The sequence below is a fragment of the Trichoderma gamsii genome (assembly GCF_001481775.2).
Source record: "Trichoderma gamsii strain T6085 chromosome Unknown Scaffold_37.2, whole genome shotgun sequence".
NCBI lineage: Eukaryota > Fungi > Ascomycota > Sordariomycetes > Hypocreales > Hypocreaceae > Trichoderma > Trichoderma gamsii.
In genome coordinates, this window is record NW_020171374.1 from 53,426 (window position 1) to 81,421 (window position 27,996).

The following is a 27,996-nucleotide window of genomic DNA, read 5'->3' on the forward strand; positions in this document are numbered from 1 at the left end:
TTTCAACGGGCACCTTAGCCGCTCTGGAGAGTTCGCCAGGCAGACGTATCAGTACCTGAATCGTACCGGGCCGTCGATGGCTTAGTAAGAGCGATTGGCGTTGGGTTGGGTTGTCGAGTGGCCGATGATTCGCATGGCTGAGATGGAAGTGGCCTCAGTGGAAAGTCGAGATGCAAACCGCCATCTTTGGCTTCTGTCACGGCCATGGCGGAATCAGGGTCGCAGCAGCAGTGGTCAGATTTTAGATGGCAGAGCACGATGCCAGGGGTGCGAAAGTCTAGAAAGATTCTGCAACCCTCGGATCTGCAGCGATGCAGAGGTTTCTGTACCACCGCGAAGTACTGCCAGGTACTTATACGGGCAAGTCTCACTGGCAGTTAGGGGCGATGCCTTAGCGGCGCATCAGGCCCTGAAGCGGCCCTTCTTTAGCGGCGCGAGTCGCTTAAAGCTGTTCGTGCTACGGAGCACAGCGAGCATAGGCGGTGTTTGACACGTGGTAGCGCGGGGAGCTTGCTGGAACTACACGTCGTCAAGATGGTGTCGCAAGCCTCATTTCCTTTGGCGGACATCCATCCGTCCAGTCGCAGACAGCGTTCACGCTCCGCGCCTCGCTTAGTCCAGTTCGATTTGCACATTTGCCAACCCGGAGTCTACGACTGAATCCCCGTCACATGGACTTTCTCAAATCTGCCGTGGCTTCGGCCATATCGCAGGGCCCTCCTTTCCCTTACACATTCGGCGACAAGGTCGACGTGGACGAGTCCATCTGGACATTATACAATGGAACAAGGCGGGTAAGCTTTGGTGCGGAAACCGGCCAGGCATTACACCAGCTGACCACCGTTTTAGGAGGACGGATCAAACTGCAGCATCTTCTCATTCGACATCACGGCGAAGAAGAGTCAGCTGCCGCTCGCCAAGAATGCGCTGAGGAAGCTGCGAACATTGCGACACCCCGGCGTTATCAAAGTCCTAGACACTGTCGAGGTATGCGAAGCGATACGACCGTCTTAGCCACGCTTCGGAGCTGATTTCCAAGCAATTAGACAGATACATACATCTACATCGCCACCGAGCGTGTTGTTCCTCTTCGGTGGCACGTCAAACGGAAGAGCTTGAGTCCCGAGACGATTAAATGGGGCATATACACAGTCGCTGTAATATCTTACTGGGAAATTAAAACTTACGATACCCAAACGCTAATTGTTATGCAGCAAACCCTCAAGTTTATCAACGACGATGCTTCCTCAAAGCACGGAAGTCTGAAAGTCGGCTCAATATATACGTCAGAAAGCGGAGAGTGGAGACTGGGCGGCTTTGAAGTTTTAAGCAATGTTAAGGAGAGCGAGACTACTCTTGACGTTAGTTTCTGGATCGTCCAAGTATAAAGTTACAAGTTACTAATATTACTAATACGTTGTCTAGAGTTATGGAAGCTTAGTTCCTGATTCTGGCCGATATGCGCCGCCTGAAGTGGCTCAAGGAGGATGGGGAGCAACCAAGTCACATCCTCTTTACGCCCTGGACTCTTTCAACTTTGGAACCCTGATATTTGAAGTCTTCAACGGCGACTTTCTTGGCCCAGATCAAGCTGGCCAAACCAAGAACGTGCCCCCTACAATGCATACTGCCTACAAGCGTCTTTGCAACGCCAATCCTAAAGCGCGGATAAGCGCTGGCAACTTCCTTGACATGGGGCGCCGATCCGGCTCGTTTTTTGATACCCCTTTGATCCATTTGACGGATGGAGTAGACAACCTGGGAATGAAAAACCCTGATGAGCGAGATGAGTTCCTCGAGTAAGCATCTTTTCTGCCATCATTATTATCATGCTCCTCCATCTAACTCATGAGTTTGCCAGCACCTTGGAACAAGTAACGGATGACTTTCCTGAAGAATTTTTCAAAGCCAAAGTTCTTCCGGAATTAGTAAAGTCTGTCGAATTCGGCGGCGGTGGTTCCAAAGCTCTCACTGTTGTGCTGAAAATAGCTGCGAAACTTCCCTCGGATGATTTTGAATCGAAAATCACACCCTTCATTGTTCGCGCTTTTGCTAATCCTGATCGGGGTATCCGAGTATGCCTGTTGGATGGCCTGCCCCTAATAATTGAACAATTGTCGCAGAGGATTGTCAATGACAAGATATTTCCACAGCTAGTATGTTGCTTGCTGATTGTTTTGAAGAATGGGGAAGCTAATAAGGATACAAGGCCACCGGTTTTACAGATGCAGCCCCTGTGGTTCGAGAACAGACATTGAAATCAGTACTGGTCGTCATTGGGAAGTTATCAGACCGTACCATTAATGGCGACCTTCTGAAGCAGCTAGCAAAGACTGCAAATGACGAACAACCTGGTATTCGTACGAACACAACTATCTGCCTTGGCAAGATTGCAAAGAATCTCGGGACATCATCAAGATCAAAGGTGCTAATAGCTGCCTTTACCCGTTCCTTACGCGATCCTTTCGTGCATGCCAGAAATGCCGCGCTTATGGCTTTGGCCGCAACAGCGGACTATTTCACTGAAGATGACTGTGCCATCCGGGTCTTACCAGTGGTTTGCCCAGCTCTGATTGACAAAGAAAAGATGATCCGAGACCAAGCATCTAAAACAATGGACATTTATCTACAAAAAGTTCGCAAAGCTGCTGCTGCTATGCCAGACACCGTTTTGCCACCACCTCAGTCGACTGATGCTACCGTTGTGCAAGCAAACCCGGCACAGCCAAGTGCGTCTCCGGGAGCCAGTTGGGCGGGATGGGCCATCTCATCTTTCACAAACAAATTAACTGCTGTTGCTGGAGATATGCAAACAGAAGAGATACCAACTCCGGCCGCTGTTTCCCCATCGCCCAAGCCTGAGATGAAGAGACCAAGTACCTCATCAGCATCGGCTCTTCACCGTCAAGCTGTGGCGTCACCTCCTCCTATAACTTCAGGCCCATCAACTCCTAGCGTTGCCAGTGCAATTGCTGGACAATTCTTACCAGACGACGACGATGATGCAGGTGATGCATGGGGCGATCTACCGGATGACGATCCCTTTGATACACCTTCTACTGCCACCAATAAATCTGCATCTGCGTCCGCGTCTGTGTCTGCAACGCCATTCGGTGAAGATGAGCCCGATTTCGCTGGATGGCTGGCGGCGCAAGCGAAAAAGGGACCCAGCAAGCCTCTACCGAAAGGACTTTCAAAACCTAGCACCGCTAAAAAGCCTGCAGCAAAAGCTGCCGCGAAACCTGCGGCGAAGCCAGCAGCAAAGCCTGTGGCTAAGAAGATTGACCTGACACCTAAAGAAACGGAGGAGGATGACGATGGTTGGGGCGACGGCTGGTAGATTTGGAACCGTTGTGCCAAAATGGTGTTGAAGTACATGGATACACGTATATACCTTAGGTAGGCAGGGTATTGATGGTCTCAATAATGTAGTGAAACGACACAGCCGGCGTTGTGGTTAGAACTGGAATTTGAATATCACGCTTCCTCGTTTTCTCTTTTCATCCACTGTAAATATATAAAATGACGTAGCGCGTCTTCTATTTTCTTCAAGAACTTCCACTCCGGAATATATATATGTATTTGATCTGTTATTTCTCAAACTCATCTTCAGATTCTGGGGTTCAATGCTTCAAGATATCCATGCTGAATACTAGAGTGCTGCACTGCTAAAGCGGCCAAGACACTAGCGACCGCCAGCGCCTTCGGCAAAAAGCCGGCGGTGCATAATTTGCGTATCTAAGCTTATCGGCGGCTCCAGTCGAAAAGGAAAAAAAAAAAAATATATCCCACACCACCTAACCCAGAAAACGCTCCTTTGTCCATCTTTTTCCACTGCGATTCAAATCGACCAGAGGAGGACAAGATGGCGCAAGGCTCAATCAAAAAGTCCAACAAGGCCGCCGCGCCAAAGGCCATCCACTCGAAGCGCCAGGCATCCAAGGTCACCAAGCCCAAGAAAGCAAAGAGCGCCGACAAGCTCCTCAAGAAATTCACATCAGGCATGGTGGGAAAGACGGAGGCGCTGCTGGGCGAGAGGGCGGGACATCTCGAGCTGATTGGGCCGGGGAAGAAGGGCAGCAAGAAATTGTCGCAGAAGGGAGGATCCAAGAAGTTTGGCTAAGAGAGGAGAGAAAGAAAACTGAAGGGACGTGCGAGAATGCAGACGAGAGAGAGCAAGATGGAATCTTGGCATGGCATGGGGCAGCGCATTTGAACTACGAGCGATGATTTTTTTCTCTCTTATTGGCGTTGAATTTCTTTTCATTTTTATCCTCTACAATACCCATAAGAGGGGCCGATTTCCTTCATAAAATTTACACTTTTTCGATGTCGAATTCGCGACCCTCAGCAACGGCAGTCAAAAGCGCTGACACGACTCGAAACTCTCTTTCGATATCGACCATCCAGTTCGAGACGGCGACTCTCACAGCCTTTTCGCCTTTCCAGCTCGTACCGCTCACGTACATCTGCCTCGTTGCATTGATCTTCGCCACCAGCTCGTCATTCAACTTCCTATCTTTCGCCCTGAACAAAACGATTATAAAGACCTCTTCAACATCAGCGCTCTCGTCAGGGAGGAGCTCATAGTGCGGCGACTCTCGCAGGAAAATGGCCAGTTTCCGCGATAGTTGGGCCATGTTGTGACATAGCTTGGCATAACCAGGGCGGCCCTGGCTGAGGAGAGCGGCGTAGGCTGGCAGCGCGCGGAAGCGTCTCGAGTTTTCGAGGCCGACATTGAGAGGAGATGGGATGCTGGCTACTGCGCCCGAAGCGAGGTATGCGGCGTTTGGGTTGACGCAGACGGATTGAAGGATAGACGGGGTGCGGGTGAAGAACATGCCGCAGTCATATGGCTGAGGATTGTTAGCGATACGAACCAAAGCATTGGTTTCTAAAGGGGATCGAGAATGAGTGGGAGGTGCAGGTTTTACATACAACGTTGAGCATTTTATGGCCGTCAACTGTAATGCTGTCGGCCATGTCGACACCTTGAGCTCGAGCATGAAGCAGTCGATATTCATCTCGGTCCTCTTCCAGGGCCCGGCTGAAAATACCAAAGGCTGAAATTAGAAAAAGTTAGTACCACGAGGATTGTCCCTCTTTGTCTAGCCATCTTTTGTCCTTGTATATAGGTATATAGGAGGCAACGTACCTCCATCCACATGAATCCATGCAGCATGTTGATCTGCTAGCTCTCTCAACCTCTTCCATTCGTTGATATTATCAAGGGCATAGCCACCCGTGTTCACTTCTCCCATACTAACAGCAATGATGCTCGCCGCTCCAGGACGACCCAGTTCTCTCTCCACCGCGTCAAGATCCAACTTCCAAGGCTGGGCTGCGCTTCGAGGAAGCTCCTTGACCGAAGCTCTCCCCAGACCAACTATGCTTGATGCCTTGGAGAGCGAACTGTGGCCTCCGCTGGTAAGGACTTGAATCTCCGAGACCCCTGCCTTGGCGCAAGCGCCCAGCAAACCCAGTTCACCCACGGACGCACCCTTCTTCTCAAGAATAGCCTCTCGACCACAGGCTAAACCGAGCACATTGCTGGCAGTTGCTCCGGTGGTGAAAGTCCGGCCTTTCCAATCTGATTGTGTTAGGCGAAGCAGGCTCAACAGCATCTCCAGAGCGGTGTTCTCGACCATTGTGGACACTGTCTGCTCAGGCAAATGGACTTGGACGTTTTGATCCATGCGAGAGACGACATTGTCGGCCCATTCAGCCACGGGGAGGACGCCGCCGGTGACGAAGCCGAAATAGCGGCTCGATTGGGACTGGCCACATAACGCTGGGACAATGTCCTTGGTGATGTGGGAAGCAACTTTGGTGGCAGGCTGGCCGGAAAGGTAGCCTGGGTCGGATGAATTGGGCAGAGAGGCCTCGGCGGCGTGGATGAGATTGAGAGGTGGGAGGGTGTTGTATTGCTGAGATTGCGGGGGCAGGCCTTGCCGCTCGAGGCGTGCGGATTGAGCTTGAATGTCGAAGAGGTCTGCCATGATGGAGTTGTGAAAATTATCCAGATTATAAAGGACGCAGTAAAGGGCTATAAGTGAGAAATTACACGGGTGAGTATGTTATAAAGAGATGGCTGTAAGTTGCTGCCCCGCCAATAGGACCTAGCAGGTAATAGCAATTACAGAAGAACCTAAAATTGGAAATCAAAGAACAATGAAGGAACAGAAGAAAGAACCCGAGTGGGCATTTATATCAACTGTATCCATCGTGAGTAGAGTCTTGGGCCATCAGCTCAGTACCCATTCTCCACTTGGCTGCTCCAGACCGCAGCATAGATTCGCAAAGTCTTTCTCACGCGTGCTCTGCTCGCAAGTTGCTGCCACAGCTCGCCAGCGTAGGCCTGTTTTAGGCATAACGTGACGGTGCCGGCGTGCTTAGCGCAGGAACCTCGCCACGGCTGTTATTTGTCCCGACGTCTCTGGAGTGTAGAGAGGGTGGAACGAATCAATCGAGTCATCAAACATGTAATAGAAATTTACTATTGGCTAGAAAGAAAGTTGGTAAACTAGTGGTTGAGACTTTCGCTAGATGTAGGATTTTTATATTTCTTTTATATAATTGATGTGGTTTTGTTGATTATATGATCAAGTGTAGGCGAGACTTGCTTCATTGTCTGGGCATCACAAGCGAAACAATGTGGGACAGACAGCTTCAGTTGAAAGTAGGAAGCAAGCATTTTCTAATCTCTTGGGGGTGGAAAATATTGTTTCTTTTTATTTCTATCATGACTCCCTCGTAAGTGATATAAGAGGGTTATTACAAAAACTATACAGCGGTGTAGCAGTATCTGATATCCTAAAATATCTACATATGTTACTATCAAATTAAGAATCAGATACAAAGCGCCTGTATGGAAGTCACTATTCCCAGCATAAGTTGGATGAAAACAATGCTACATTTATCTCATAGATTATTGCTTGGTAAGTCGCATAGCAGCAAAGACGTAATGAGGCCAATACTCGGACACCTCGTGACAATTGGCTGAACATTATTCTTTCCTACCAGAAGCATCTCTCTTCTATTTCATGTGTACCTACCTACGTAGGTATGTAATCAATTTCTTGTTATAGAGTATTAGTCCACTACAGTGCCTAGTTCAACACATATATAAGAATGCTGCTCCCATTCGTACAGCCCACCTCCTGATGTGGCTGCTATCAAACACTTTTGTGCAAGGACTGGCTATTCATATCATCTCCAGGAGATAATGGACCAATTAAAAAAAGAATATATCCCATGCTAACTGTCAAATAGTAGTATTTCTTGAACCTGTGCTTACAAATGTAATAAAGCAGCCAATTCCATTCATGACATTTATACACTTCGGAATGTAAAAGAAGCGCGTTGACATACATTTACAAGACGATCATTTGAATGTTATGATTCCTCGACATTTTCATCGTGGCTCTCGTTTCTAGCGCGCAAGCATGGTGAAATATCAGTGCATAGCCCAAGGTAAATGGAAGAGAAACTCGGAAACCCCCAGCTATCGCATGTCTTTGGCTGTATCCAATTGTCTATTACCAGAGGTATATATATAAACGCCCAAATAGAAAATCCGACAAAAGATGCATGTATACAAAGCAAAGAAGACATATATATTTCCTTTACAGCTTCGGGGCCTCCTTGACGGTACCAATCTTGTATTTGCCGCCGTACTTCTCCAGCACGCTCTCGTTGTGGTACTTCCAGAAAGCCTTGGTCGCGTTCTTGCCGGCAAAGCGCTTCAGGATCTTGGAGCCGCCGGGGTGCTCGTCGAGGAACTCTAGAGGTTGATGCGCAGTTGCGCCTTGTTAGCTAGAGCCCATTGTCTACTTTCTTTTTCGTCCGCTGTACTCGCTCTCTTACGCGCGCGCGAGAGAGAGAGATAGAGAATATAGCAAAAGGGGGGTAACGCACTTGTGACATCGTAGACGCCGTCCTCAACAATGAGCCAGAAGCCGTTCGCATCGTCCTTGTGCGAGCTGACGTCGGCTGTGGTGAAAGACTTGTCGGCCATTTTGTTTGTTTGCGTGTTGCGATGTGAGCTCGGCGGTGAAAAGGAAGAAGTGGCCAAAAAATCAATCTCTGTTGAAATCGTTCGCTAACTTCGCAGAGCAGTATGAGTAAATGGGGAAAACACAGAAGTAAGATGACAAGTAGAAGAAGAAGACGACGATCGGTAGAAATGCCGGACCTCACCTGGAAAAAGGGCGCCCCAGTTACCTCGGCACGCACAGCGACAGGCGAAAGAGGGTCAGCGCTATGCCTGCTTCGCTCAGTGGACAAGCGCCCCGGATTTGGCGGGCTTGGGGTAAACCGGGTGGCCTGACGAATGATGAGGGGCGGATTGCAAAGGTCTCGTGAGCCGAGGTTTGTCATATGCTATAAAGCACGCTTAACACATCAATGCAAGCAAGTTTAACCCCGAGAGAGCAGTGGGATATTAGATGACATCTACTTGTCAATGTTTAGTTACAAGTCAGTTTAGATTGATACCTGGCAGGCAATGTCCCATCATTAAAAATCCAATGACTCAGTTTCATCATGTGAGAGTGGCATCGCCAAATGGTTATTAATCGATGAGTGGATGTGAATTTCCAACTTCCTTCGTATCATGTTCTTCCAGTACATCAAACCTATATATCCTATAGCTCAATCATAACCGACCGCCGCTTCCTCAACGCCTCTCTAAACCTGTCTGCAAACGCCGATGTCGCTTTGCAGTCGCTCTCCATGCGCTTCTTCATCGCCTCCGGCAGCCACTGCTCGATTTTGGTGATCCGATGCTCGTTCTATTGCAATAATGCTCTGTTAGCTTTCTAATTTGTTTCTCAGGCTTGAAGCAACAATTACACGTACCGATGGATGCGTGCTAAGCATCTCGGGAACATCGTTCCCGCCCAGCCGCTGTATTGTCTCCATCCTTTGCCAGAACCCAACTGCCTGTCGGGGATCATAGCAGGCTTCCGCCATCATCATCAGCCCAATGTAGTCGGCCTCGCTCTCTTGCTTGCGGCCCATGGGTAGGTAAAACAGCAAATCTTGCAAGTAATACCCTCCAATCACGTTCCACAGGCCGAACAGCGCCAGACCTGGCAGTGCCCCAGCAAGGAAGAAGAGACTACCGGCTGTAAGATTGCCTACCCACGCAGCAGAGAGTCGCTCTGCGGCATGAGAAGCAGTGTTATGTGCGATTTCGTGACCGAGGACGGCCGCGAGGGCATCTTCGCTGCGGCAAACGTTGAGGATGCCGCTGTGGACAAACACTTTGCCGCCTGGGATAACGAATGCGTTCGCCGTTCCTATTGTATTGCGCCGACACCATATATCAGCAGAGAACAACGATGAGAAATCAATGCGAGGGGTAGCAGAGACTCACGACTGTCCGCAATCACTCGGACTTCCCAGTCTAAATCCTCCATCCCGCTGACAGGAATCAGCCTTTTCATGACCCTCCTGACCAAAATCGTCCTCGGGTCCCAGTCCGACAGGAAATGCCCTCCCTGTTCTTCCACCTGCCTCACAATCGCCTCAGCCGCTCTCACATAGGCCTGCGCAACCAGCGTATCCGACAGGAAGTTGAAGCGCCTCCGCCCCGTCACCGGCACCGTCTGCGAGTTGTACATGTAGAAGGCTATCGCGGCAGCCACCGTGACGACGACCAGAGTGCGCGAGTTACGGCCAGTGCCTGTGTTGGTGAACTTGCTCGCCAAGGCATTGGGCACGAGGGGTCTTGCGCTGCGCAGGCGCTCGTCCGAGTCTTGATGATATGGGCGATTGTTTCGAGCTGATTGCGATAGGGTGCGCCAATTACTGCTGAGGCTGACGTTGCCTCTCGACTTAGAGCCATTGCTTCGAGCGGAGGCCAACAGCGGCACGATTGCCGTGCGAGGGGCCTGGTCAGATAAACGGACGATGCCGCTGCCCCGGAACAAATGGCGGGCGATCATCTTGCAAGAAGACAATTTTTGCTGCCTCTTCTGTGTGCTGCTCCCCCCAGCCGGTGCCTCTTCCAGGGAAAAGCGGCGTTGCTGGGGGTTACGAGGGATTCGTTGGACGGTGAGGCGGAAGTTGGGCGATGGAAAAGAAACAAAATCGAGATGGTGCGCTGAAGTTGATGTCTCGCGAGGGGCTGTATACGTCAGTCCACCGGCTTTGGGAACGGCCTGTACGGAGTAGCGGCACCGCAGTGGCGTGTTAGTGCGTTCGCTTGAAAGTTACAGGGCCCAGGATAAGAATTCTCCGATGCCTCCAGGCTGTTGCTTTCTGACTGATTATCTCATCGTCGCCTCAACGTGTCAAATAACCAAAAAAGCAGCAAGGTCTGTAGTATTGATCATTTTCTTCCATGCTTGTATGGCATTCATCCATCTATTCCTCAACTTCTTCATATTAAGGAAATCAAAGCAGCCCAGTAACTTTGTCTAAACAAACTCAGAGACAAAAGCAGTAAGGCCTATGCCGCTGTCAAGGTTATTCGGCCGTAGATAAAATCCGGACAATGCAACCTACCCTTCCCAAGATGAAGCTAGATCCTGTAAGCTAAGGCATCAGCGCCTAAATGACTTATGAATTCGCCAATCTTACTCTTCTTCTTCCTTCCTTTGAAACTCCCTTTGAACCTGGCTCTCATCTTTGCGTAGGCCATAAGGCATTGACCAAGTTTAAGTGTACTCATACAGTTCAGAACTCTTCTCTGTCTCATAAACCGCCATACTAGTTTCACAACCTCCAACCGCCAATATGAGCAACTCCGACGAGGCAAATACCCTCAAACTCATCACTCCCACCTTCACACCGTCATCCTCCTCTACTGCCGAATCTGCCGGCGTCACTTCCATCATCAAGTCTCTCTCGCTCATTGAGCACGTCGAAGGCGGCTACTTCGCAGTCACCGACGTCAGCAACACCTTCATCCCGTCACCCTATCCCGAAGAGCCCCTCTCGCAGCGCACCATTGATCTCGTCAACGGCCTCCCTGCCGACTACGACCCTTCCAAGCGGCGGCTTTCTACTACAATTTTCTACTACTTGACGCCCAACCGACCCATGGGCTCGTTTCATCGTAACCGAAGCCGCATCATTCACAGTCTTCACCGTGGCCGCGGCCGCTATGTTCTCATCCACCCGGATGGCCGTATTGAATCATTTGTCGTTGGCCACAACGTGGAGCGCGGAGAAAAGCTGCAGTGGGTAGTGGAAGGGGGCGCCTGGAAAGCAAGCTTTCTACTCGCTGATGAGGATGGTCAGTCCAATAGCGATGGCCTGCTCATCTCGGAAACCGTCGTGCCTGGCTTTGAGTACGCTGATCACGAGTTTCTCTCCCAAGAACGCTTGGTCGAAGTGCTCCCTGAAGGCAAAGCTAAGGCTCTTCAGTGGCTAGTTAAACACTAGGCTAGATCGTGTTATTATAGATCCGCGATTCTATGGAGGGATCAAGCTTAAGAGTGAAACATTGGGGCTGTTTTTTTTAGATATTTAATATTTGGAAAAAAAAAAAAAAAAAAAAAAAACGTTCAGATCCAAGGGCCCCCTTATCCATGATTATAACCAGCCACTTTCTCCCTGTCAAGGCAAATTCCAACGCTGTCATAACTTCATGCATGGCGTGACATATTGTATCAACATCAAAAGCTGCAGTGTTTCCTCGCCACACCCGTTCCGGCGGCGTGACGCTATTCAAAATACCCAAGCATCCATGCTAATCATTGTCTCCATGATCAATGCATTTTTGAAAACAATAGACAAAGAGGGGAATGTATAATGGTCAATTTCTTTTTGGGGTTATTCCCTCCTTGTCTCTCCTGGGAATGGCTTTCTGCCCCAGACGACATAGTAGGGCAGGTATGCGTGAATCGAAGAATCGGATACGTCTCGTCGGACTTCAACAAGAGATACCTGTAGCCACCATACTGTTAGCCATGATTTGTGCTTGAAATCAATCCAAGTCAATGATAACTCGCCTCAATCTGTTCGGGAGTCAGCCCGTATATGCGGTTAAAGAAGCCCAACGAAAAGGCACTCAGCCCCATTTGCATATTCAGCTCCATCATATTACCAACTTCTTTCAGCTTGGCATCTTTAGCCCAGCCATTCAGTGGAATCTTGTACACACGCTCGTGAACGTCAACGAAGCCCACCCGCTCATATATGCTTCGAAGATTGCATGCCTCCGTCAGCGGCCGCCGAGCCTCAGCCGCAGCGTTTAGAAAGTCACGGAACCACAATTCCAGCGCACTGTCCGGCTTGAGAGTGTCATCATCACAGTGGGGGACGGGGTACAGTTCCTGAGACTCGAGCCATCCGCCGGGCGTCAACGTGGCAAAGGCCTGTTGGGCAATCTGAGTCTCAAACGACTCCCAACAAGCACCTGTCGTCTTGGTATGAATGTAGTCGAATGTTTCGCTGTAGTCCCACGATTCGGATCTATGGATATAGAGTACGTGAAATCAAAATTAGCAAGCTGATTATATGACGCCTTTAGAGCTGGAAAAGAAGATTGGTAATATGAGAAGTAACAGAATTGGGAATGGATACTTACGAATCTTCCACATAGAATTCGACATTTGCGGGCACGGTCTCCGGCTGGATTGGTGATAAGTCTGTAGCCACAACTTTGGCATTTGGGAAACGATCGCCCATTGCAATCGCCCAATCTCCAACACCAGTAGCAATGTCCAAGACTCGTTTAGGAGGATGGTTATTTAGCGGTGCATAATAGAGCCTGTTGTTCATGATTTTCATGAATACCGCATCTTGTAAAGCCAGCCGCTCAATCTCTTGTTTGTCATTAGGGAAAGCATACGCTAAACACCGGTTCGAGTCAGTTATAGTTCGCAGTGGCCAAGTTGGGTGCGTTTGTGGTGCTTGGGAGTTTCTAATCTCTCACATCCTTCTCTATACGCGTGATAGGTACGGCCAAAAAGACGCGGGAAATTGTAAATGCTTTCTGTCAAAGACATGGACGAGTCCATTCTGAAAGTCTTGGTTAGCGTTTTGCTGAACAGATAAAAACAAGAGCATGGAGAAAACGGATTCAGGAGATAAAATCGGGCGTCGTCTACGTACATGCTCTCGGCCTGGGGCTACCAAAAGAAGCGTCAGCTATTGTCATGAAACCGACCGAAAGTAAGAGGGGGAAAAGGGTAATAACATACATCAGGTTCAATGCAGCTCTCGCCACTTGAACTAGGTGGCGAGTAATGAAAGGTGAATGGATAGCCTTCCAACTGTGAGGATGACTGGCCATTATTTGGCAGTGGGTGTGGATGGTCTCCCATTTTCAATCGCAGGCTCAAATATCGAGTAGGAAGCTATTAATAAGTATTGCCAAGGTTATCTGGGCAAAAGCGAACTTGAGTTGGAGAGTTGGAAGGACTGCAAAGGCGTATCCAGACGAATAAAAGAAGGAGGAGGAGAAAATCGAATATAATAGCGCAACCCAGCCAGTGTGTTGCAAAATACGCCTTGATAAATATTGCACTCGATGCTCGCAAAAACAAGAAAATGAGACAAAGACGCTGTAAATGCTATAAACGGTACGGCGCACTAATAGCACAAAACATAGAGCCAAAGCATCAAAGGCGGGAATGGCCAGAGGTGGCAGAAACAGCCGGGCGGAGCTAGGCCAGGCTGTCTGAGAGCAATAGGACAGAACAGCACGGCAACTGACAGACACCAGACATGTATCCACACTGACAACACCGAACCAAGCAGGCGGTAACGAAAGGGGGACCCAGACAAAATAGCCGGGACTACGATGATGCGCGTAGGAGGCCCGCATGAGAGAGACAATACACTGCGTGCTACATGTACTTGGATCTGTACGATGGCCGTGCCCTTGTGGCTGGGGGGTCGGACAGAGGCCATTTCCGTTTGCCCTTTTTTTCCATTTCTTTCGTTTTTTAAGAAGCCCTCAGCTGAGCGCTGCCAGGACCCAGAAATACATGTACGCACGGATGCTTCAGTGCCTCTCTAAAAGGGGTGGTCCAAGGCTGTATACAAGTGTGAAACCAAAGAGCCTCAAATTAAACATGCAAATCTGCCGAGAGTGGAGATGAACGATGACTGAAACTAGAGGATGAGGAGCTAGACTGCTACGGCAACGCGTAGGCGTATGTATCTTGCCCACGTTGTCTGTTCCAAACAGAACACCTCAATCCTGTTCCAGGTCCCGGGAAGCTGGTTGGATAAAGTGGAGATATGAAGGGAAGGGAAGGGAAGGGAAGGGAAGGGAAGGGAAGGAGGTGATGATGATAACTATAACCGGTAAAGAGTCAGACGGGCTTCAACTATCAAAGACTTCATGTAGGTAACAGCAGTAAACCGTTTTTCCTTGGCTAGCTTTGCCGTAACCATAGGCAAGAGAGCTACATCCTGAGGAGCATTTGCAGAACGCAACGCCTGCATTAGACCCAACCTCGTGGGCTTCTGGCCAGCCCAAGGGATCCATCCCACGTTGTTAGTGAGCGGGTGGCGGCTAAGGCCGACGGCGCCTCTTGGTCCGCAGGAAAGCCAGAATCCCAGACCTTTGGGACCGGTGGAGAACGGGCAATTATTACCCGCCAGCGGCTTGCTTAGCTCGAGGGCGGGTTGCCTCTAGTGAGTGACAAGTATCATCTGTAGGGAGAGACAGTGCATGTTGTGTACACATACATGTACACGCTCGTAATGCTATATACTATTACTACATGTAGGCGGTGCCCCTCAAAAGGACTGGACTCGGCGAGTGCATATCAACCACGCCATTAAGCGGCCAGGCATCATGCGACCCAGACCCATGGAGCGCGTGTGCTCTCCCGGTTGGTCGGGCAGATCTCAGATGTCGGCTCGACACGCCGCACTTTCGCCGCATTATTTGAAACCGCCGAGGATATTCAAATAGCAACATGAAGCTGGCTACATACGTGCTCTAGGAAGGGCAGACAGGGTACCCTCGTGTATCGTTTTTGTGAATAGGCCCAGCTTTACGGAACAATAACTCATCTCTGTGTCTGCATCCAGCCAGTAGGAATAGGCATAACGGGAAGAGGTGTGCTACATATATGTACGGAGCCCGACTCGGATAGGAGTGAAAGTCTCGGGAGCCGGGAGCTGCATTAGCTGCATAAAAGGTAGGATCTTTGATGCTGCTTGCTTTTGCTATGCATGTTCTGTGGTCTTTTTCGGTGTATCCTGTGGCTGTTGTTGTTTAGATCTGCGAGTCTGTCTTGGAGAAGCCCTCACGGTGGAAGTACAGGGAGGGGCCAATATGTGTGCTCTGCTCCGTATTAGTCGTCTGCATGCTTTGCGGCCCCCACGACCAGCAATAACTTCTTTTAGTACCGAGCCATATGCGACGGCAAAGAGCCGTCCGCGGCGCCGGGCCGGAGGGGATAACTGAGCTAGAGCCAGGCATTGCCAGCTCTCTGGTACTCCGTATTGCGAGCATTGAAGTTTGCTACGGCACGTGTAAACATGACTTTACGTAGCCTCAAGCATTCCATACAGCTTCTTCCTTGCCCACCCACGTTGAGTAGCCCGGTCAGGTTATGCTCCCTGGCTCAGGTAGTGTAAGTGAATGTGCTTATTCGCGTAGATAGGTTAATCCTTGGCTGCAGGGCGGCTAGAGCAAGGATTCGCAGGCCTCGTTTCTTGGTCAGGGGGTCCTTCACGCCATGATCATAGCAACATGAAGGCTTCTTAATAACCAGTGATCCATACTTTCATTTACCTATTACACACCATAATGTACTTTCTCATCGTGGACGTAGAAATCTCCCAAATTGTCCTACATTTGTCCATATCAAGCACCTCACACCAAGTAGTAGTGAGAATCCTGAATGGGATAATATTCAGCATAGCATAACACGGCATCTCACCTTCTGCGCTTCTCTCCTAAACAATACTCACGAATAGGCTTACAGAAGTTCCCAAAGCACAGCATAATACCACATAGTAAGCACTCAAGCCACTAAATTACCTGTACTATTGCCGGCCCCCAAATTGACAGATAGCTTTTGTGCGACGTCCAAAAAGCACAAACATCCTGCATATTGATTGCTCTACACACCAACACAAGCACGCATAAACACTAGGACAAGCCACACATAATATCCCGGCCTCAGCAGCGGCGTCCGCTCTGCGGGTCTTGGACGCAATAGCAATTTGTTCTTCTCCCTGGAAAAGATGAGTCCTTGAAACGCTACAATCTGGCAGAAAGTGGCTGCAACTCGGTGAGCTAGTTCGTACACGCCATGCATCCTCCCCCAGAGCATCGCTCCCTAGGACTTGTTTTGCTTCTCAAAATCCCTACCTCAAAGGCATGACTCGGAATTCGGCTCCTCCGGCGAGAAACGAGGCCCTCTCTTTGCTTGCTTCTAGGGTGTGGGACACTATCAACTCAAAGAGGCCGTTGTCGTGGGTGCCAACAGCCCTCTTGCCGTGTCACCATCTCACTTCCCGACAATGTGGCACGTATTACTACGGAGAATTGTTAAAAGTCTAGGATGATGCGAGTAAGACTAAACAGAATAGGTATAACCATGATCATCATCCTGGCTTACTACTACGCAGTTGCCGATGAACAAGGTTAGCAAACGTTAGCGAGGATCAGAAATCTCGCGCCGCGTCGCGACGGTCAATCGTACAGCAGCGCCTTTAAGAGCTCATAGTACATAGGACCAATGATATTTTTCTTTCAAAAACTCCGTTCCAATATCCTTCCACACTCTGTACATGAGACGCACGACTGATGCCATAGAACACCACTAATGCACGAGATAGTGTATACATCTTCCGGCGCCGGAAGCTATGCGAATAATCCAGCTTGCCGTCGGCAAAAACGTCATGAAAACTACTCGTCATAATATGATTGCAAGGGGGTATTTCAGCTGACTCCTCGTTTAGCTCTTCTGTTACGCAGGCTCAGCAAGGATCACCAATTCATAATGATATGTGACAAAAGTGCAAAAAACCTACTGCAGGCATGGATTTAGTTGTATAACAGAGCAGACCTTCCCTTCCAGTAAAAGCCCATCCAATGAAAAGAGTGGCAAATTCTGCTGTGCAGCCCAACTGAATACACTCTGGGTCATACGATCTTACATGGGAAATTACTCTTCGTACTACCTACTATTGCGTATCAGAGCTCTCTCTCCTTTACCGTTGAAATTGTAGCTTTCGTATTTCCCTCCTCCACATGCATCAACGCATAAATGTTATTGAGGCATTACTGGCCAACCGAGCCCCTTCATGTTACAAATGGCGATTAGTATTTCGGAACTTTCCGCAAGAAAGTCGGAACTGTGCCACCTCTCTCAACTGGTCTCCTCGCCATGGAACACAGAGCTCGCATCGAGACATGGAAAATAGTACGATCTCTAGAGCTAGAACGTAGGTCTAATATTTACACTCGCACGAATGAGATTTTTCTAACCTTGCTCCTGGGGACTCGGCAGGTGTTTTCCAAAGTCTTAGTTGTAACACAGAGAAAATAATACCCCATCTTGATAATGTGCGTCATACAAGACGACACGAACATACATACATACAGACCTACTGACTGCAAAAAGAAAAAAAGAGACAAATCCGCCTAACCTTCTTTCAATTTTAATAGTAGTATAGCATTATCGTAATTTTCCATCTGAAAACTTCAGCTATCCAAACCCTCCTCCCTTCACTTCAACTCACAAAGCGGCCCCCTTCTATTCTATCAAAAAGAAATATGTGCTTCCACAATCTGAATTTTTTGTTTTTCGTTTTGCTGCGTCCATCTGAGGGGGTATAATCTAACTTGTGGCCAACCACGACTGGCCATACAAAGGGAAAGGAACATATATATGTATAAATATAAATGTATAAGGAAAGTAAAAGAAAAAAAAAATCGCCAGTACTTGTAGTTTTCATAAAGGTGATCGGGGGAGGGGAAAACAAAAAAGAAAACGCAAAAACATCAATCCGTTATACTCTTCACTCATTTCTCATTCTTTTTCTTTTCTTTTTTTTATCTTTAATAGTCGCTGCTTTGGCCGGGACTCATGATTCCGCTGACGGGCGTGTCCTCACCGTTGGAGAGGAACGACTGGTCAATCCTAAAGATCCAGTCCGTCTTGTCGCGCTCGCTGCGAGCCGCAAAGAGCCATGTGTTGTCTGTCCCATAAATGGCAAATACAGCTGCTTGCATACGTTCGCTCAGGCGCTGAACCCCTTGTCCTGCAGACGATCCTCCTCCTCCGCTACCATTAGGCCCAGTCCAAACAGTTGAAATGACCCGTCCTGAAGCCGTTCGTCGGTGACCTGGCGTAAACTCTGGCGAGCTGCTGGACCCTCGTGAAGGCCTGTCGTAATCATCTGGGCCGTGCAAAAGACCAAGCACGCCGGGCTGGCTATCTACGCGCGAATTACGCAGGCTTACAATGCCTATTTCGTCACCATCTGTTGCAGAGTATATGTGGAGGTACGGTCTCCTCAGTTCCACAAATCTCTTTACCCATCGCGTAGATTCATTGTTTGGCACCAGTAAATAACCGCCTTTTTGCACCTTTGGGTTTTTGGGAACACGAGTGATGGTGGTGATGAGTGTAGGTGGCGCAGACTCTGTTGCGACTCCGTTTTCTGGGGGCGTCGTATTTTCTGGGCTCAAAAGCTTTGCAAATGGATCTGGGTATTTCTGCCAAAGCTTCAAACAAAGCTCCAACAAGTCCATTTGTCGCGTATTGTATTCAGAAATTGGAGCGGCAGGCTCTAGACCCGGGACTTCTTGGGGAATCTGTTCTTGGTCGATAAGGTCGTCTTTCAGAATTTCGTTGCCACCCTCTTCTGGGCCAAGCTCATCTCCGTTGATTGACGGAGCTTGAGACGTCACAGGTGTATCGTTGAGCAAATCATCGTCGTTGGGAACAATCGCTTGCATGATTGGAGACGATTCAGGCTCCGGCTCGGGATCTTCCTGTTCCTTCCCACCGACTGTAGGATCAATGCCATACTGCGCAAGGACGCTAGCTACGGCACCAAGCTCAGCGTTGCGGCGCCTCTTCTTCTTTGAGTGAAGGAAATCGCTGACCAGAGACACGCCTCGAGGGGTCCAACTATGGAGATTCTCCTCGCCCTTGACGTAATCATGCTGACTGCTCATCCTCCATAAATCGCCTACCCTCTTGATCGGCGCAGGCTTCATGGTCAAGGTAAAGACGCCGCTCGAGGAGCGAACGAATCGCATATTCTGCCAGAGCGACGAAAAGACAGAGGTTTGCCGAACAAACGTGCGCGACATCACTTGCAAGTTGACTTTTTGTGAAAATCTCATGGGTTCTGCCAACTTCTCTGAAGAAATCTCCCAGGAGATGGTCATCTGAACGCGGAATTTGTCGGGTGTTACACGATCAAGAAGAAGTGAATTGTGCTGACTAGAGTCCCATTGGGCATGGACAACGATATTACGCGTGCCGTTGGGGTTCTCGCGGAAGACAGGATTCGACGCAAGCTTGAGAGTAATGTCGCGATCTGTGACCATGTCGGGAGATTTGCCGGCAGTGTCAACAGTTCTAATTTTGCCTACGCGGACAGAGGTAACATCTCCCCATGGCAAGATATCTCCCGAGCTATGTGAAATTTCGATGCAGATACGCCTTTGCAGGCCCTGATGTAGTTGGAAAGTTCCACTGTCAAGCTCGCTTGATTGGGTGACTTCAACGGCAGCGTACTCTCCGTGCTCATTAAGCTCCATTATCTGGATTCGAGAAAGTAGGTCGTGTTTTTCTTGAGTAAAGAACTGAGATTCATTGATACGAGCTCCCTTGTTGTTGTCCGCAGCAGGGCATGCATCTCTCATGTCGTCCCAGCTAAGGAGCTTATCGAGATGCATTGTCGAAACTTTAGCAAAGATAGCTGCTCTCAGTGTAACTTCTGGGGTTGCAAATAAGGGCACACTCATGCTATGAACGCTCTCAAAGCGTATTGGGCCCTCATCAAAACTTTGAATCATTTGCGTGGTCGTGATGCCGTCCTCCTCCGAGATTCCAGGAATAAACAGCTGTGCATGCACATCGGTTCCTTCTCGCTCGGCAAAGCCTACCATTTCGTGCATGACGACGTTGAACTTGAGTGTGTTGGTTGGGGCCCGGGCATGAGAAGGCTCAATAGACAGTTTGAGCATGCCAACCTCGTGAGAGGTGTAAGGGGAAAGGACATCCAGAGCAAAGTCCTGCACTCGGCTCTCAAATACAGCTCTCAGAGGAATATCTACCTCGCCGACAAGGGTGTAGGAGGGCATATTCGTCTCCACAAAGGGGTTATCCAGGCTTAAGTGCTGCGCGTACTCTGGCTGGTCCAGGTATTGGTGCATTTGCCGCATTATACGTACCCGGTCATACAGCTTCTCCAGACTCCACAAGCGAACTACAGTATTCATGTAGTCAATAACGCGGACGCCAATGCAGGGCTTGTAAGCTTCCTCCAGTGCTATATCGTCTCCCTCGCTCGTAAGGCCGTTGAGAACCATGTCATAGGAAGAGCACAAGACGTGTCCCAGGTCCACGGTAGTGAACTGGAAGACGACGCTCTCATTAAGCTCGTTGCTCATAATCTGAGCTTCCTTTAAGATGGATGCATTCTGGAGCACGGTCTCGGCCATTTTGACAAAGTGGCGGCTACGCCATGCCTTGACCGTCTTTCTTGCAATGTCCATCTCGTGATCAGATAGCCGAGGGCTTGCCTTGGGGCGTTTCAGGGGATCCATCTTTTCGATTTTTTCCTCAAACTGTTTGCGCTGTAGGCTGAGCTGCTTCTGCATATCCTCCTTGAGCTCCATGAGCGCCGCTTCCATACGAGCTTTTTCTTGCTTGATCTCTTCGACTTCCATATGGGAGACATCTGCACCTCTGAGTCGGTCTCGGAATTCTTCCTTTTGCCTCTCAAATTGAGACTGGAGCTCCTCTCTAACTTCCCTGAACTGGTCGTCTTGGTCCCCTTGCCTTGGTGTTGAGGGCATTGTTAGAGCCGTGTCGAGAGAAAAGTTGTCAATAGTTCCTGTCGACATATACTTTTCTCGAACTGGATACGACGTGGTTGATTCCGAATCGTCTCCATCATCGCGCGTAATGACACGCTCTGCTCTCGCCCTTTGGACCTCATCGAATAATGCATTCAGCTCTTCATCCGTCAGACTGGCAAAATTATGGTCAGTCCCAAGAATGGCACCAGCAGCCTCTCTCCGCGCCAAGGACCAATCAGAGTCTTTGCCGTTCCGCTGGAAGAAGGCGGGTGAGTCTGGCCGAGACTCGCCACTGTCTGAAACTTTGCTGAACGATCTTTCGTGCCCGGGCGTTCGGGGGGTCGAAGGTGTTGGGCTCAGCGCTTGCAGCTGACTGGCAGTGATGGACTGTCGCAGCAAGCTTTGGCGGTTGCCGGTATCTTCAGCTCGTTCGGCTCTGGCCTCCAAGGGGTGGTTGAACCGGAAAATGTGGAAGTCTCCGAGGATAACACGGAATCCCGAATGGAGCTGCTTGGGCTCTGTGATTCGCTTGCCGTTGACCATGACCGACGCTCCTTCTCTCGGTACGACGGTAACGACGCCTTCAGTGTTTTCAAAGATACAGTGATCATGCAATATCCTGGTGCCATTCAAGCGGATGTTGGCCTGATTTTCCGCGTTTGTGTCAACATTGCCTACGGAGGTTGTACCAGGTTTGAGATTGTAGACCAGACACTCTGCTAGAAGAGGGTCGTCGGATAAGTTGACAAGATGGGGCATCTTCTTTGGCGTATGTAGACCCACGAATCCCTTTTCGATGCTGATACCGAGTTCTTCCAAAGCTGCTTCACGCTCTTTATGGATCTCCTCCGTCTTCGTTAACTTCTCTTCCCAAGTCTGGTTCAAATCTGTGAGTAGCTTCTCGCTTTGGCTCAGCTGTTCCGCAATCTCTGCTTTGGAAACTTTCTTGACCGTGCCATCCGACGCCGTGATGCTCACTATCTGCTTCTCCAACGGAGTACCCTCGTCGTAAACTTCGTCTGGGGGAACACCGGCACCTCCGGTTGCACCAAGGCTTCCTCCACCACCAAGCTTGCTTCTCAAAAGAGACAGCTCCTCCTTTAGCTCTCTGATCATACGAGCATTTGCGTCTTCGTTGACCACGGCGTGGTTCTTGATTCGCTTTGCGGAGTCAGCATATCGAAGCGTGCTTATCGTCTCATCGTAATTGATATCGGCAGGACTGATGGCTGCAATCATGGCAGTCATACTGTTTCCACCCAAAGAGTCTTTCAGCAACCAGGTGAGTACACTGTCACGGTACGGCACCTGAGAGCCACCCTTCTTTTTCTTGCCGGTAGACAAGTCCGCCAGCGCGGCAATGACACGACCAAGTGTGGAAAGCGATCTGTTGATTTCAGCGCCTTCCTTGAGTCGCGCTCCAGTGGCACCAGTCGAGTTGGCTCTTTCGGAACCGGCCAAATCGACCAGACTAATCTTGGCGACCTTTTCCATCTCCATCTTGGTTTCAGCATCATACTTCTTCTGCGTCAGCATAAGCGTGAAAACAGCATGACTTCGACTGGACGTTTCGTTCATGTTGGTCGCGGCAACAGTTCTAGCCTTGTTTCCCTCATCCATGAGGTGTTCGATTTCTGCAAAACTCGTGACAACGAGCTTGGCGAGGTCTTCGACATACGGACCGGTGGACGGGTGTTCTCGAACTTTCAAGTTGCCCTTTGTTGAAGGGTTGAGCAGATCACGGACTCGTTCGTTGTAAATCTCCAGGTATGACACTTCGACTGTGCACTTGCTTGGAGAGTCGCCTTGTATCTTTCCTATTCTCTGAAACATTTCTTGGCAAATCATAGGAATAATACCGACTTCTTTGCCGTATCCCATCATAGAGTACGACTTTCCAGAACCAGTCTGGCCATAAGCGAAAATACAGTTGTTGTATCCCTCAAAGGCGTTGTCTAGGAGCGGCGCGCCCAGATCATCAAACAAGTTGTGCTGGCCGGCATAGTTGGAGTCCTCCTTGTTGAAAGACCAGTATGATCGGTCAAAGGCAAAGGTCTTGGGGGCGCTATCTTTCGTGCCCTTGGCTAAATGTCCTTCGGGCGGCGTGATGACAGTTTGGTTCCCTGACATATCCACGATACGCTTCGATCCGCGGTCGATTTCTGCATTCCAGCCGTTAACTCTTGATTCACCCATCCATATCTGCCGCCGCGCACCGGCTTGACGGCTATGTGCGTATAGACCCACCTCTGCCATTGAATGGCCGGACTCTCACCACCACCTTGATGTTTCCTCCCCCAGCTGGCGCCATGGCTGCTCGAATACGTGCGGGGACCTAGGCTGGTCCCCTCGAATGCCGCGCGGTTTTACAGGCAATGCGCCCCGGGTCGGTGAAGGGCAAAAGTCGTCCAAGGATGTATGCGCGGGGAAGAGCTTCAGTGAAACCGAGTCCCCATGCGCTGCCAAACAAACGAAACAAAGCAAAGTAAACAGCAAATGTATGTAGCCGTCAAGGCCTCCTGTCCATACTCGAGCCAAAAGCCTCCCTCGTGGCGGCGGTGGGAGCGCCCCGATTTTCCCGAGGTCGAGGGTTCGCAAGCGGTCGCAAGAATTTCCGCCCTGTCTAAGTTGCGCCGACTCGAAGGCGCTCGGCCGCTGCGTTGCGATGAGCTCAGAACAGTCGCCGGAGCCGCTATTCGTGCCGTCGTCAATCGTACCAGATGATGCAGCTTCAGCAGCAGCACAAAGTCGACAGGAGAAACGCGGTCGCGCTGATGGTGCACCTCCTTGCGGACCGACCCTCTATCTCTTCAGCGGTCACTGTGATTGGGGGTGGAGGTGCAGCTGTCAGGGGAGGTTCACGTGTGGGTTGTTGATGCGGTCTGCGCTTGTGACGCAGGTGGCATGGCGGGCGCCGCGGATTAGCCGCTGCGTTCACTGCGAGCGTCGATGTTATCATCACTGCAATTATAGGGGAGACGCAGCATGCACGTTGGCCCCTAAAGAGCGCATCCCGCTGCTGCGTCTCCATCACTAAGCTGGATGCTAACGACGTTTAGGGGCTTCACCTTGATTTGCACATGCGCGCGAAGCACCAAAGGAGCAGTCACCCAATATGTGCGTTTACGCGCCCCGCTGCGTCTCGTGGCCTGACATTCCTCTCTCCGCCTGCTGGCAGCCACTGTCTTGTTTTGTTTGCCGTCAAGTGTCAACACAAAGGTGCATCTCGCTAATAAACGGGATTCATGCGCCAGGACCTCTCCACTAAGGCTTAGGCTGTCGTTTGCTTGAATCTCCCCGGAATTCACATGTGCCCACCAGATCTGACGGGTTTCAGACGAGGCAGCGCGCATCAAGGCCGAGCCGCTGCATCTTCCAGGCTCTTCTCATATCTTCCAATATCCAAAGGTCCCGTAGGCCATATCAGCAGCGCTTGAACGTGTCTGGGAGACGCCTTTGTCCCTGATAGTTTCTGTGTGCCCGACTTCTCCTCAACGATATACCCCACGACATTAACCCAATGCCCGACCTGCGTCAATCCCGGCTGGATAGTCTCAAGAACGAGCTCAATGTCCACCAGTACAGTCTCGTTTGTTCCCGGCGGGTACATGTGCCCCAGAGCAAGACATGCCGTAGAAGTGTCGTATGAGATAACACTGTCATGGATTTAAGCATTTGCCAAAGTGCTCAGTGAAATTAATCCTGCTGTAGACATACGTACCACCCCAGGAATCTCACTTTGTCGCCAACTGAGCGCTCTTTCAGCTGCGATAACAGACAAAGCTGCGAGGCCACCGGACCCCACGACATGACTCTATGGTTCTCGAGAAGCTTTCATTGGAGGCAGAGCCATTCATAAGCTGACCAGCATCTGACATGTGAGCTCAGCTCCTCGTTATCTGGGCCGTATGGCATTTGCGGCGAGGATTCGGTGACTGGCAAATGCCCCGCGCTAGCACAAAGCTCAGTTACGGTTACTGTGTACATATGATTACTTTACACTGTGCGGATATTCTGTTAAAGCGTAACTGCCCGGTTACACAGCGTGATACTACCAGCCTTTTTCTCAGCAGATAAATTTCCTCAACTCACTTTCATTTCCTGTCATACAACTCAAGCTATCAAAATCATTCATATAGTACATCGCTGCTTCTGCTTTGAGTATGTCGTCATCACCGGAGCCTCGCCCGACATATCTCTACAAAATACTCTCTTCACAACCCATTGAACCCTTTCCCATTGAGTATCCCCTCTCGGCGCTCGACGCAAAGGATGGATTCGTTCACCTAAGCACGGCAATGCAGGTAGTACAAGATTTGTTTTTTTTTTTTTTTTTTTTTCCATCTTGCTGCCGAGCTTCCTCTAGACCTAGCTAGAATCTTCTCATCTGATATTGAAAATCTAGGTCCCCAACACGGCCGATTTGTTCTTCGCTCAGACTCCTACCCTATGGATCATAAAGTTTAAGATGTCCAAGCTGGCGGATCCGATCAAATGGGAGAATGGGTTTCCGCACTTGTACGGCAACTTTGGTGCAAGAGATGTCGTGAGCTTTGCGAAATTTGAGCGAAGAGAGGGGCAGAGATGGGTTGAGTGGATGCTCGACATAGACTGGCTTGAATGGTAATTACTGCGTCGCGTCTACATAGCATCACTGCATGGCACTGTATACAATTGTTTCACATGCTTCTTTTATTTTATTTAACTTTTTGATCAAGGGTTATATATAGAAAGACCCCCTAGACGCCAAGGTCTTTTTCCACCATACCCCTGCAGATGGGGTGATAGAAGTCCTTGTACTTGGCAAAAGTTTCCAGGGCGAGGTTTCGATCAACCTTGTTCAGAGATCGGAACAAGGGTCGGACAAACTTCATACGACCGACCTTGCCAAGCAGATCCGCTGTGTTCTGGTAGCTTGTGCTGTCATTGGCCTTGAGAGCGATCTGCAGGTAGGCAAACTGGAGCTCAACATTCTGGGTGTCGAGGAGACTGTAGACCTTGCCCAGAAGCTTGGCCCGCTCGGCGCTCAGAGCACCTTGCTGCTGCAGCTTCTCAAGGAAAACAATCTTCTGGTTGGAGGAGAATGATTCAACATCGTTGGCGCTGGGCTCATAAGACTAAACATTCCAAACCGTTAGATAATGATACAATCAATTGTCAAGAGCTTGGACATCGACTTGAGGGGAAATAGAGGGAGGAGAGGCAGCTTACATCATTTTCCCACTTCGCAGCCAATTCGTAGCATTGTCCAGCAAGGGTCATGTCAAAATCGGGCTTAGGAGGCAAGCCTGGAGTATAAAGCTTGCCTTCCCAGTCAATGGTGGCAACCTTCTTCTTGATATCCTCATCGCCCAGGCCGTTAAAAAAGTCGACAAATGTGTCCCTAAACTCAAAGGAGTCGAGAGACTTTCCAGCCCATTTAGTAAAGTAATGGGGAATAAACTTGTTAAAGTTCTCTCGGCCAACGAGACGATCAAGGTAGTAAAGGAAGTGGAATCCTTTCTCGTAAGCAACGGTGCTGTAAACATCCTCGGGGTCCACGTTATCGTGGCTGATGATGAGTTTTGTGTATTCGTGGTCCTTGCCAAAATGGGCAACGGCATCCTCTGAAATCAATATTAGACCTTGATGACCTATACCATATACGCATGCATTTGTATATGCGATTACTTACCAAGAGCCTTCCATCCGATGATGGATGAGAAATCAAACTGAGGCTCGCCGTGGACGGCAGCCTCAATTCGTCGCTCCAGATAGACGGTCCAGCCTTCGTTCAGCCAGCTATTCCAGTGTCAGCTTGTCCATCCTCACTAGGTGGGTAGAGTCTAAAGCCATGAGAGAGATACGTACAAGTGCTCCCAGCTGGCATTGGAAACCAGGTTGCCACTCCAGCTGTGGGCAAGCTCGTGAGCAATCACATCAACGTTTTGCCTGTCGCCGCTAATGATGGTAGGGGTAGCGAAAGTGTAGATGGGGTTCTCCATGCCTGAGATTAAGGTTAGAATAGCCACTGAAGCTCATTTGATGGGTATTTCTAACCTCCATAGGGGAAGCTGGGGGGCAGAACCAGCACATTGTACTCTCCCCACTTGTAGGGAAAGACAATGCTCTCAGCAATCTCCAGGAACTTCTCCATGTCTCGCTCGAGCTCCCATTTGCAACCTTCAATCTCATTGGGACCGGTGACAACCTTGCTACGTGAACCAATGGGGGCAGAGACGATGTCACCAGAGGCAACAGCGAAGAGGTATGAGGGGATAGGGACTTTTTGCTCAAACTCATAGACCTTCTCCACGCCGGGAGTAGCTGTGTGGTCGCCAACAGCAACACCAGAAGCAACAACCGGGAGGGTCGAAGTGAACTTGAAGCTGATGGTAGACTTGACATCGGGAGTATCCTGGCAAGGGAAGATGGAGCGAGCATTGATGGCCTGGCACTGAGAAAACATGTACGGGTGCTTCTTGTTAGATGTCTGGGCGGGCGTCAGCCACTGCAGCGCCGTGCACTTGCTCGTCGTCTCCAGCTCAATGGCCAGGTTGACGATGTCGCCCTTGGCCGCGCCATCAGGGACCTGCACATGCAGCGGTGCTCCAAACGGATCTGAGTGCGGCTTCAGCTCCCATTTGGACTCTGCGGAGTTGACATTGACCGACGACACCTTGACGAAGCGAGAATCGAGGATGATCTCCTTGCTCTGCTTGTCCGTCTGGCTCTCGAGCTGCAGCACCACCGAGCCCTTCAGGCGCTTGTTCTCAAAGTCAATGCTGAAGCTAGCGGTGGTGTGCTTGGTGCGCCAAGCGTCATAGTTGGACAGCGTAGTGGGATCCCGTTTGGCCATGGTGGTGATCGTAGCAAAGCCCCGCCTGGTGTTGGAGTGCAGGTAGCTCGTGGATGTGCGATTCGTGCTGCTGCGCAAAATCCCGACTCTCTTGAAGATCGAGAACCACGACATGTGCTCAAGCTGGGTTTTTTTTCTGACAGCCAGATGGAGCGGGCAGCAAAAGGACCGACTCAAGCCGAGTTCA

The 27,996-nt window shown here is 49.9% G+C and overlaps 9 protein-coding genes across 9 annotated transcripts; 2 read left to right on the top strand and 7 right to left on the bottom strand.

Moving 5' to 3' along the window:
- Window positions 1-3,865: 3,865 nt before the first annotated feature.
- Window positions 3,866-4,123, top strand: TGAM01_v208574 (hypothetical protein; the record flags this gene model as incomplete). Its single annotated transcript, XM_018806309.1, has 1 exon — window positions 3,866-4,123. One exon carries the CDS (start codon window positions 3,866-3,868, stop codon window positions 4,121-4,123), a length of 258 nt encoding a protein of 85 aa, XP_018660560.1.
- Window positions 4,124-4,316: 193 nt separating this feature from the next.
- TGAM01_v208575 (hypothetical protein) lies at window positions 4,317-5,999 on the bottom strand (the record flags this gene model as incomplete). Its single annotated transcript, XM_018806308.1, has 3 exons — window positions 4,317-4,856; window positions 4,939-5,063; window positions 5,156-5,999. 3 exons carry the CDS (start codon window positions 5,997-5,999, stop codon window positions 4,317-4,319), a joined length of 1,509 nt encoding a protein of 502 aa, XP_018660559.1.
- A 1,626-nt stretch (window positions 6,000-7,625) lies between these two features.
- On the bottom strand, window positions 7,626-8,017 carry TGAM01_v208576 (hypothetical protein; the record flags this gene model as incomplete). The annotated part of the gene is made up of 2 exons (XM_018806307.1): window positions 7,626-7,783; window positions 7,918-8,017. 2 exons carry the CDS (start codon window positions 8,015-8,017, stop codon window positions 7,626-7,628), a joined length of 258 nt encoding a protein of 85 aa, XP_018660558.1.
- A 628-nt stretch (window positions 8,018-8,645) lies between these two features.
- On the bottom strand, window positions 8,646-9,950 carry TGAM01_v208577 (hypothetical protein; the record flags this gene model as incomplete). The annotated part of the gene is made up of 3 exons (XM_018806306.1): window positions 8,646-8,792; window positions 8,860-9,302; window positions 9,380-9,950. 3 exons carry the CDS (start codon window positions 9,948-9,950, stop codon window positions 8,646-8,648), a joined length of 1,161 nt encoding a protein of 386 aa, XP_018660557.1.
- Window positions 9,951-10,743: 793 nt separating this feature from the next.
- TGAM01_v208579 (hypothetical protein) lies at window positions 10,744-11,394 on the top strand (the record flags this gene model as incomplete). Its single annotated transcript, XM_018806305.1, has 1 exon — window positions 10,744-11,394. The coding sequence occupies one exon, from the start codon at window positions 10,744-10,746 to the stop codon at window positions 11,392-11,394; it is 651 nt and encodes a 216-aa protein (XP_018660556.1).
- A 554-nt stretch (window positions 11,395-11,948) lies between these two features.
- TGAM01_v208578 (hypothetical protein) lies at window positions 11,949-13,280 on the bottom strand (the record flags this gene model as incomplete). The annotated part of the gene is made up of 5 exons (XM_024550366.1): window positions 11,949-12,426; window positions 12,542-12,806; window positions 12,890-12,975; window positions 13,069-13,085; window positions 13,158-13,280. 5 exons carry the CDS (start codon window positions 13,278-13,280, stop codon window positions 11,949-11,951), a joined length of 969 nt encoding a protein of 322 aa, XP_024404875.1.
- A 4,709-nt stretch (window positions 13,281-17,989) lies between these two features.
- TGAM01_v208580 (kinesin family member 1/13/14) lies at window positions 17,990-23,227 on the bottom strand (the record flags this gene model as incomplete). Its single annotated transcript, XM_018806303.2, has 1 exon — window positions 17,990-23,227. One exon carries the CDS (start codon window positions 23,225-23,227, stop codon window positions 17,990-17,992), a length of 5,238 nt encoding a protein of 1,745 aa, XP_018660554.2.
- Window positions 23,228-24,323: 1,096 nt separating this feature from the next.
- Window positions 24,324-24,781, bottom strand: TGAM01_v208581 (hypothetical protein; the record flags this gene model as incomplete). The annotated part of the gene is made up of 2 exons (XM_018806302.1): window positions 24,324-24,627; window positions 24,693-24,781. 2 exons carry the CDS (start codon window positions 24,779-24,781, stop codon window positions 24,324-24,326), a joined length of 393 nt encoding a protein of 130 aa, XP_018660553.1.
- Window positions 24,782-25,710: 929 nt separating this feature from the next.
- On the bottom strand, window positions 25,711-27,923 carry TGAM01_v208582 (leukotriene A-4 hydrolase; the record flags this gene model as incomplete). Its single annotated transcript, XM_024550367.1, has 5 exons — window positions 25,711-26,088; window positions 26,183-26,604; window positions 26,646-26,752; window positions 26,822-26,957; window positions 27,011-27,923. 5 exons carry the CDS (start codon window positions 27,921-27,923, stop codon window positions 25,711-25,713), a joined length of 1,956 nt encoding a protein of 651 aa, XP_024404876.1.
- Between the last annotated feature and the right edge of the window lie 73 nt (window positions 27,924-27,996).